This window comes from Tupaia chinensis, unplaced genomic scaffold (assembly GCF_000334495.1).
Source record: "Tupaia chinensis unplaced genomic scaffold, TupChi_1.0 Scaffold144168_1, whole genome shotgun sequence".
NCBI lineage: Eukaryota > Metazoa > Chordata > Mammalia > Scandentia > Tupaiidae > Tupaia > Tupaia belangeri.
Genome location: NW_006204024.1, coordinates 828,880 through 838,806, shown reverse-complemented (window position 1 = coordinate 838,806; position 9,927 = coordinate 828,880). Strand labels below are relative to the sequence as shown.

Genomic DNA, 9,927 nt, shown 5'->3' with positions numbered 1-9,927 from the left:
TTTACTCCGAAAAGTGTCTCATTATGTTAAAAACCACTTTAAATAAAGTTCTCACATGTTCAGTAAAACTTATGCATCCTTCCTTGAAACATCATTTTCAAAAAATCACAAGCCCTGGCACGAGTGGGCGGGGAGTGGGTGATGTCCCCCCTGAGGCTCCAGGGCTTCCAGTCCAAGTCCATGGTCCCTGAGGCGTGGTGACCCACAGGCTCCTGTCACCGGGGACAGAGGCACTCCTGGTCCTCTCCAGGGCAGGGTTAGGCCGAGCAGATGTTCACTTGAGGCGACGCCCTGGGCTCAGTCATCGTAGTAATAATCTAACTTTGTGAAGACAGTTTTGCAGCCTTTATCAGAGAACACTCTCTCCTCTTTGGGGAAAAATGTCATCTCCTCAGCCACCCTGCTGACGATGTCCTCATCGATGGCGTAGCCTCGGGCCTGCATTTCGACCCGGATGCACATTTTGACGTGCTTGTATTCCAGGGGCAGGAAGGGGACAAAGTAGTCGATGAGATTTCGGTCAATTAAGCTGCTGTGCCAGAAGCCACCTGGGAGAGGAGAGAGCAACTGTGTCCCCATCCACCTACCCACCTTTGTCGTGCAACACACATCACTGGGTTTCGGCCCTGTCCTGGATGCCAGCGCTGGAGCTGGAGCTGGGCACCTGCACCCAGGAGCCCAGGATCCACCCAGGAAGGCAGACGCAGCCTGCTGGGCGCAGCGGGCTTGTTAATAAACACCTGGGAAGTTGTCACACTTCTGTGACAGCAAAGGGCAGGGTGACGCCACAAGGTGACAAGGCATACCTGCTTTATACTGTGGGCTCCCAGAGGCTTCCCAGTGTGGGGACATGTTTAAAAGAATCTGAGGTGTGGGGACATGCTCTGAGCAAACACCACCTGCTCTTTTGGGGTTTGGCAGAACCTTGTAACTTGTCTTTCCCTGACCTTGGCTGCAGACAGAGCAAGGGTGGAAATTGCTAGGGGCGTTCCAACAGACACATCTGATGGACTTCAAGAAACATCTTGACCCCAATTAGTAAAATCCAATCCCTGCTCTGCATCTGAAAGGTTCTTGAGGCTTTTCTGGGTGTGGTGGTGCACTCCTTATGGAGAAGTTCTTTAGCTCCTTCCCCACACCTAACAGCTAGTTCTCTGCATTAGAAAAGATGAGACTTTCTCTTGATGGGATTATCACCAAGGGATACACCTGGCCCTGTATGACTAAGCCTTCATCGCTTTGTTAATTGCTTCTTATTGTCTGTAACCTGGCAACCAATCTATGAAGTGTCATGAAACATCCATGTGTAATGTCTCCTTGTACTATAAATAAAGAGGCCCAGTTTGTCTGGGTGGCCCACGCGACTCAAGCAGCGGCTCAGCTGCGGCACAAGTTGCTTGGGCTCCCTAGGCTCAGGCCGCCTGTGTCCATTTCTACTCTATGTCTTTGTCTCATTCTTTCCAGTTCCCCGGTCCTGGCAAGATGGAGGGCTTTCTCTTTCTCGTCCTCTTTCTCTTCCTCATCAGCAGCCCCCTGATCATGCCAGACCCAAGCCCTGGGGCGGACGTCGACATCCCAGGACCCAGGAACAAGCAGAGAGGCAGAGGCAGGCAGGAGGAAGATTCTGGGGTGGCAGAGTTCCAAAGAAAGCCACAGGTGGAAGGGGTTCGCAGGGAAGGGCCGAGCGGCCGCTCTGCTATCCTCTGGCAGCAGGACTAGCAACATAGCAGAGACCCCTACGCTCCCCACACCAGGAGAGCATGCTGGGGGACCAAACCTCAGACCCCTGAACATTAACGTGGGCAGACCGCGATGGCATACGAGGCATGTGCCTTGCGTGCTTCCCTGGACAAGCGCTGATCTGCACCTGCCCCTCCACCCGCTCTCGACCCACACACACTTCCTCTGGACCACACGGCACCTGTCTGATGGCCTCGAGAGCATAGGGTTTCTTGGGTGGACTGTTTCCCTTCTTTACTGTTTAATTCTCTCTCTTTTTAAAGGATTTTTGCCATAGGGCAATGCAATTGTTGGAGAGAGACAGAGAAAGAGGGAAAGTGAGAAAGCACCCTGGGGGGATGGCCATGCCACGATCCTGTCTCCTCTCGGGTTTTGGAGTACACATGCACACACACCCAGCATGTTTCTCAAACTGCTGGGTCCCAGACTCGAACCCTGTAGTTGGCTGTGTGGGATCCAGCCACCTTAACCACCACGTAACCAGCTGGCCTCAGAAGCCTCATTGTTTCTGCCCTCACAGCGCACTCACTCGTTGACCTTGTCTCCTGACCAGCCCTCCCCACCTTCCGCATTGCTCTCCCCACCCCTGACTTCACTCTGTTCTCCAGCAAACAGGCAGCAGGCCCAGGCCTGTCCCTGCCACCTGAGACCCTCCAGGGCCCCCACCTCTCTCACCTGGAATGACACCTGAGGCCTCGCTGGCCCACCAGGCCCGATATGATTTGCACCTCCCAACAGTACGCCCCTCACCTTGCCTCTGTCCTCTCCTGTCCATCCTGAGCTGGCCGCAGTGACTCAACCCAAGCCGCCCAGAGCCCTGGGGTGGGCTGAACCCTCCAACGAATGTCTTTCCCTCAGCTGTCCACAGGCTCAGCCCTCAGTCAGCTCAGATGCCACCCACATAGGGAGCTGTCCTGACCACTCAATTTAAAAGGGTGCCTGTCGGCGAGGTTCTATGTTGGGTAGACATCGGCCAGGATGGAGGCGACTTGGCAGTAACGTGAGGACACAATGAAAATCCATCCATTGTTGGAGTTCTGTGCACCAATTCTCAAGGACTGAATTGGGGCCGCTGTGGGACCCCGTCAGATGAACATGCTGTTCCGGCCCAGCAAGCAGCCAAGCTAACCTCTGACCCCACGCCCTAGGAATATGGTGTGTCTAGAATCAGATAATGTGAACATTATGATCCAGAGACATGATGGCATTCCAGCTGCAGTGCATAAAATGACCTCCTGCCATCTCTTATCAGTTCTCCTGCAGCTTATCAGAGGGAATGGATCCTGTGCTAATTATCTTACTAAAATGACTGACATTGCTGGTAGTGGGGCCATACATTTAAGGTGGATTGGGCACTTTATCTATCTACCTAGATATCTATCTATCTATTTAGAAGTTTTTGCTATAGGGCGCGTGGGCTCGCCAGAAAGACAGAGAGAGACAGAGAGACAGAAAGTGAGAAATCACCCCTCAGGGGGGATGACCATGCCACAATCCCTTTTCCATTCTCCTCTCGGGATCTTGGGCATGCCCACATGCCCGGTGTGAGTTTAAGCCACTAGGTCCGGGACTCGAACCACGGTCGACTACATGGAAGTCCAGCAACATAGCCATTACACCAACTGCTGGTCCCTACTTTTCTATTTATTTAAAAGTTACTTTTTAACATCCTGTGGACTGACATTAAAATATTGGGCTAGTTAAAAAGGGTTATGTTTTGGGGCCGGCAAGTGGCGTGGTGGTTAAAGGCGCTGGACTCCCACATGGCCGACCACGGTTCAAGTCTCGGACCTGGTGGCTTGCTTTCTCACTTTCTCTCTCTCTCTCTCTGATCAAACTGAAAAATAATAATGATATAATAATAAATAAAGTTAAATAAAAATAATTTTGAAAAAAAGGGTTATGTTTTAAAGCAGCAGGTCCAGGTCACTTTCTTTTTCTTTCTTTTTTTAAAAAAATTTTAATAATTATTTCTTTAATTTTATTATAATTATTTTAAAATTTGACCTGAGAGAGACAGACAGAGAGAAAAGGAACGTGAGAAGCGCCTTAACCCCATCAGCTGCCGGCAGGTCACTTTCTATAGAGACGTTATGTTCCATAAATCTGTTTGAAGGAAAGAAATAAAAGGATGCTTGTCTTTGTCTCAGCACCTCCAACCTTGAGTTTTATCTCTATCAGGGAAAAACGTGTGTGTATAAATGTGTGTGTTCGTATGTGTGTATAGATGTATGTTTATGTGTGTGTAGATGTTCGTGCATACACGTATGTTGTATGTGCACATATACGTGTGTTTCTATGTGTGCATAAATGTGTGTTTACAACATGTATTTGCATGTATGTGTTAGCATATAAATATGTGTACACACATGTCTGTGTATACATATGTATTTGTGTGTGGATGTGTGCGTGTTTGTACATGTATAAATATGTGTGTATGCATGTATGTTTGTGTGTGTTTAAGTGTATGTGTACATCTAATACAGTTTCCTTACCATTATTGGGCCCTAAGCTCTCTAAGAGCAAGAATTCCTGTATTTCCTTACTGCTACATCCCCAGTTTTAGCACCAGTGCCTGACACCTGGTAGATGCTCCAGAAATATGTTACGTGGGCCACGAGGTGGCATGGCAGTCAAGGTGGTTGCATCCCACATGGACAACTGAGAGGTTCAAGTCCCAGACCTGGCAGCTTGGGAAACACACCAGGTACGTGTGCACATGTGCCCAAAATCCTCAGAGGAAAATGGAGGAGAAGAGGTTGCGACATGGCCATCCTTCCTGTGGGTGATTTCTCACTTTCCCTCTCTTTCTCTCTCCCTCCCTCTCTGACTCTCTCTTCTGCAAGCACACACACCTTATAGGAAATTTAAAAATACTCATGTGTGTTAGGTTGTTGCATGAGTATTTGGCCACCTGCCTAAGGCCAGTTGGTAGCAGCCACACCAGGTCCCCGACGCACCAGCTCGGCTCTGCTCTCCCACACATGGGCTCCAGGCACCCAGCCTCATCTGGCGGGCATGGAGGACATGGCCTCTGCCGCGTGGGGTCATGAATCTCGGCATGCCAAGAAATTTATGTAACACCCCACATTGCTCATAGCTCCAAAGTGCATTTCTTGGCAAGTTGGTTTCAGATGTGACATTTGTTTGTCACCTCACCAGTCTGGGCAGAGCAAGGACTTGAACAGTCAACATGCGTGGCTTGAAGGTTTTACCCAGTGCACCGGCCCTCATTATGGCCGTTTTCTACCTCCCAGGGCTCATGGTCTGACAGTCCCCAGAGAAGAAGTAAACTAAAAGTTAAAGGCTCTGGGGCCAGCAGATGGCATAGTGGTTAAGGCGCTGGACTCCCACATGACTGACCGTGGTTTGAGTCCCAGATCCAGTGGCTTGAAAATCATGCTGGGCACATGTGCGTGCATGACCAAAATCCCAAGAGGAGAATGGAGAAGGGGCTGCAGCCATCCCCCGAGGGATGATTTCTCACTTTTTCTCTCTCTGTCTCTGTCAGTCTCTCTGGTGAGTGCACACACCCTTTGGCAAAATGAATGAATAAATAAATGAATAAACAAACAAACAAATAAATAAATAAAGGCAGGCTGTCTGGCTCAAGTTCTGGGCCAGCCCGATGGCCTGGTGGTGAAGGGAGCCAGATTCCACATGGCTACCCGTGTGGCCTGAAAAGCATGCTGGGTATGTGTGTGTGTGTACCCAAAATCTGGGCAGAGGGGAGCAATGGAGCAGGGACCACGGCACGCCCCATCGGGGGTACTTTCTCCTTCTCTCTCTCTCCCTTTTTCTCTCTCTCTTATAAGTACACGCACCCTCTGGCAAGATTTTTTTTTTTTTTGAGAGATTTTCGCTATAGGGCGCGTGCGCTCGTCAGACAGAGAGAGACATAGAGACAGAAAGCGAGAAATCACCCCCCAGGGGGGATGGTCACACCGCAATCCCTTCTCCTCCATTTTCCTCTCGGGATCTTGGGCACGCACGCACACGCACCTGGTGTGAGATTTAAGCCACCGGGTCCAGGACGCGAACCGCGGTTGGCTACGTGGGAGTCTAGCGACATAGCCATTATGCTAACTGCTGGTTCCTGAGGCAAGATTTTTTTTTTTAAAAAAAGGCTCAAGTTTTGGAATCAGAGACACCTAACAGTCTGCGTGGCCCTGAGCAAGCTGCTACACCTCTCTGAGCCTCAGGCTCCTCCTCTGTAAAACTGAGACATAACAGTTCCCTCTCCCAGGCTACTGCGAAGATGAAATGAACTACGCAGTAGAGTGTTTCACGCAGAGCAGAGCACTTCTGCTGTCTGGCTGTTATTCCGAGACACAGAACCTCAGACCCCTGGGGCAGTCAGAAAGTCCTAGGCAGAAAGAAAGGAAGGGACCTAGCAAGTCACCATCTACCCCGCAGTTGTCCCTAGTCACCTCCCTGCTCAACCACCTGCTTGTGCTCTAAAAGGAAAATCATTTACCTGAAGAAAACGGGAACTAACTCCATGATCCTTTTTTTTTCTACAGATCATGTGCACTTGCCAGAGACAGAGAGAGAAAGAGAGAGAAACGAAGAAGTCACCCCCCAGGGGATGGCCATGCCACTGTCTCTTCTCTTCGTCTCCTCTTGAGATTTTGGGCAAACACACACACACACACACACACAACACACACACACACATGCGGTGTGAGTTTCAAGTCGCCGTGTCCAGGACTCAAACCATGCAGTCAGCCGTATGGAACCTAGCCACCTCAACCTCGCGTCCCCTGGTGGCCCTCCCTCTTTTTTTAAAAAGAGGCCCTCTCAAACTTCAGTGTGTACAAGTCGCCTGGGGTTTAACACAGATGCCCCCTAGCAATTTCACTGGGGAAGGGGCTGTATTTCTCCCTGGTTTCCAGGGGGAGGCGATGTCGATGCTTTACAATTAGGGTGTGCGACTGGGAACGCCGTGCGAGCAGCCGGTGGCAGACTTACTGTTCCTGTTGTTAAAGACGGACACGGACAAGGCATGCTCCATGTCTTTGAGCTTGATTTCTTCCCGCTGCTTCCCACTTCTCCAGAAATCTAGAGCCACGTCTGTGATCCTTTCTGCTCCAGCATTGCTGCAAAACAATTCCCGTGAGTAAGGCCAGGCTCTCCCCGGAATCCCCAGGTGCACTTGGAGTTCTTCAGTCGTGTCCCAGCCCTGATCTTACCTAAGAAATATGAAGATGGCTTTCTGGTAGGAGACCCCATCGACCAGGTCGTAGTAGTCCAGGAAAGGCTTGATGGCATCGATGAGGCCCGCGTGCATCTTATCCATTTCATCGAATATGAAGATGGACCGTGCGCAGGCGCTCACGTTGCCTCGGATCCACAGCTGTAGCTGGTCCTGAATTACAAGGGGAAGGCCAGTACAAAGTTCTCTCAAGTGTAATAGAACCAACTTTTGTTTTTAATTGCCAGAAAGAAAAACGTAGCCCCCAGTGAGGTGTGGCCATGCCGTGATCCCTTCTCCGTCATTTCTCCCTCCTGTTGGATTTTGGGCATGCACTGCACGTGCCCAGTGAGTTTCTTGTCACCATGGCCAGACTTCACACTATGGTTGGCCACATGGGATCTGGTTCCCTAACCACTAGGCAGTGGGGTCAGCTCTTGAAACAGCTCTTCTACCGCTGAGAGCAATGGCTACACTTACAGAGCACCATGTGGCTGGTGCGGGCTAAGAGCTTCACACATCCGAGCTCTCTCGTGCCTTTTAACCTCACAAGTGAGCATTAGCCTACTTTTTTCATAGATGAGGAAACTGAGACACAGAGAGCTTAATCAATTTAAGACTATAAAATTAGAGCCAGTCTCGTGGCATGGAGGTTAAGGTGGCTGGGTCCTCCATGGCCAACCGCACAGTTTGGATCCTGGACCTTGTGGCTTGAACCAGCAGATGGTGCAATGATTACATCACTGGACTCCCATGTAGTCAACCACAATTCAAGTCCTAGACCTGGCAGCTTGAAACTCATGCCAGGCATGTGTGCATGCATGACCAAAATCCTGAAAGAACGGATCGCAGTATGGGCATCTCCCTTGGGGGCGATTTCTTGCTTTCTGTCTCTCCCATGAATGCACGCACCCGATAGCAAAAACTCTCTCTCTTAAAAAGAAAGAAAGAGGGGCCAGCAGGTGGTGTGGCGGTTAGGGTGTTGGACTCCCACATTGTCGACCATGGTTCAAGTCCTGGACTTGGTGGCTTGTTTTCTCACTTCCCCCTTCTCTTGCTCTCTCTCTCTCTGTCACTTTGGTCAAATTAAAAAATAAATAATAACAAATAAAATTAAATAAACAATTAAAAAAGGAAAGTAAAATACACTGGCACATATGCATACATGCCCCAAATCCTGAGGATAGAGATGGGATTGTAGCATGACCACCCTCCCATGGGTACATTAGCACGTTCTCTCTCCAGCAAGCACAAGCACCCTACAGCAGTTAAACAGTTAAAAAAAAAAAAAAAAGGTACCCTTTGCATGTGGCAGAGCTGGAACCCGAGCCCAGACCTGCCTAACCAAAAGCCCCTGCCACAACTGATTCCTGGGCTCTGAGATGCCAGCGATGCCGTACCAGTGCACCCTGGTCCTCTGCCATCAAGATGGCAATGGTGGGGGCCAGATGGTGACAGGGTGGTACAACACGACACTGTGCAGGGCAGATCCACACGGGAAGGACCGGTTCAGGTCTGAGACCTCACTGAGGACACCGGGCATGCGCGTGCCCATGATCTGGGCTGGCTGAGGCAGGAGTGGGCTGCGGCCTCAGGGCCCTGTCAGGAGTGCTTTCCCCTGTCTCTTTCTCATGGAGTAAATACGTAAAATGTTTTTAAAAAGGCAAAGATCATACAGGTCCTGTGTGCACATCCTTGGAAGAGGGTGGAGGCCCTTCAGTCCACGGGACAGCGTGGGGAGCGGCTCGAAACTCCAGATGGCAGAAGCAGGCAGCGCAGCTCAGAGGGGGTGAGGTGGTGGCCTCACGCTCACCTGCTTTGGGTGAGCACGGTGAGGGACGCTGAGGCTTCTGGGAAGACGCCTGGAGTGTTCTGACAGCTACCTAGCCATCGATATTCCAAAGGACATATCTAGATATTGCTAATAACGTTAGGCAAGGTAAGGAGAAAAGACCCTTTACAGACTTAATCAAAACGTGTGCTACGGTTCTACACAACCAGTAGGGTTTTCCCCCGCGTCGTGAGGTGTGGAAATGGGCATCTGTTTTCTAAGAAAGAGCCTGGAAGTTACAGTGCAGATCTTGATTTTTTTAAAAGGTTTTTGTCATAAGGCACTTGTCGCAGAGAGAGGGAGAGGAAAAGTGACAAATCACCTCCCAGGGGATGCCACACCGCAATCCCTTCTCCTCCACTCTCCTCTCAGGATTCTGGGCACAGCACGCACATATGCCTGGCACAACTGTCAAGCCCCGGGTCTGGTCTCAGTGAGCCACAGTCAGCCATGTGGGTGAGCGTCCAGCACCTTGACCACCAGGCCACCTGCTGGTCCCAGACTTACTGTGGTTTTACTAAGCCACTTTGACCATGATTACAATCAGCGTTCCACGTGTGTACCTAACCTAAGCGTGAGCTCTAGACTAGCCCGAATTTACAGAGGAGAAACCTCGAGCGCAGGGACGGGGCTGCCTGAGGCTGTCTGACAAGTCATTTAAATAAGGATTCACTCAAATCTGTTAGGCGCCACTAGCCAAGGTTTTCCGACTCTGCTACCCCGGCACTAGAACACGTACTGGACACTCGTGACAGGCAAGACACTGGCCACGTGCTTTACTGTGACCTCCCAAAGTTCATTAGGGCAATTACTATTATGTCCCCATTTTACAGATGATGAAATCAAGACACAGGCAAGTTAAGACACGTGCACCAATCACAAATATTGAGTGGCACCTTAATCCTAACTAGGATGACTAACTCGTTCCAAGTGATCTAGAACTTTCCCAGTTTTGGCACTGAAAACCCAGCTGTGTGGGAACACCTGCAGTGGTAGTGACCCTGCAGCTCGCCCAAGAGAAAGGTGCGCTCATACAGGTGAGGGCCAAATACCTGACTGCTGGGCCCATGGGAGGCTGATCTGAAAAGGCAACGTGAGCTTTCTGTTTTCAATATCACACATGTGTGCATGTGAAAAAGAGAGGGGGGAGGAAGGGAAGGGG

General features: G+C 50.3%; 1 protein-coding gene across 1 annotated transcript in view; it reads right to left on the bottom strand.

Annotated features, from left to right (window-relative positions):
• Positions 1 to 9,927, bottom strand: part of TOR1A (torsin family 1 member A) — a gene marked incomplete at its 5' end in the record, with an annotated part of 10,963 nt that continues 1,036 nt past the window's right edge. Inside the window, 3 exon segments of the mRNA XM_027767307.1 lie at positions 1 to 548; positions 6,712 to 6,839; positions 6,933 to 7,108. Coding sequence (XP_027623108.1) covers positions 298 to 548; positions 6,712 to 6,839; positions 6,933 to 7,108 — 555 coding nt within the window.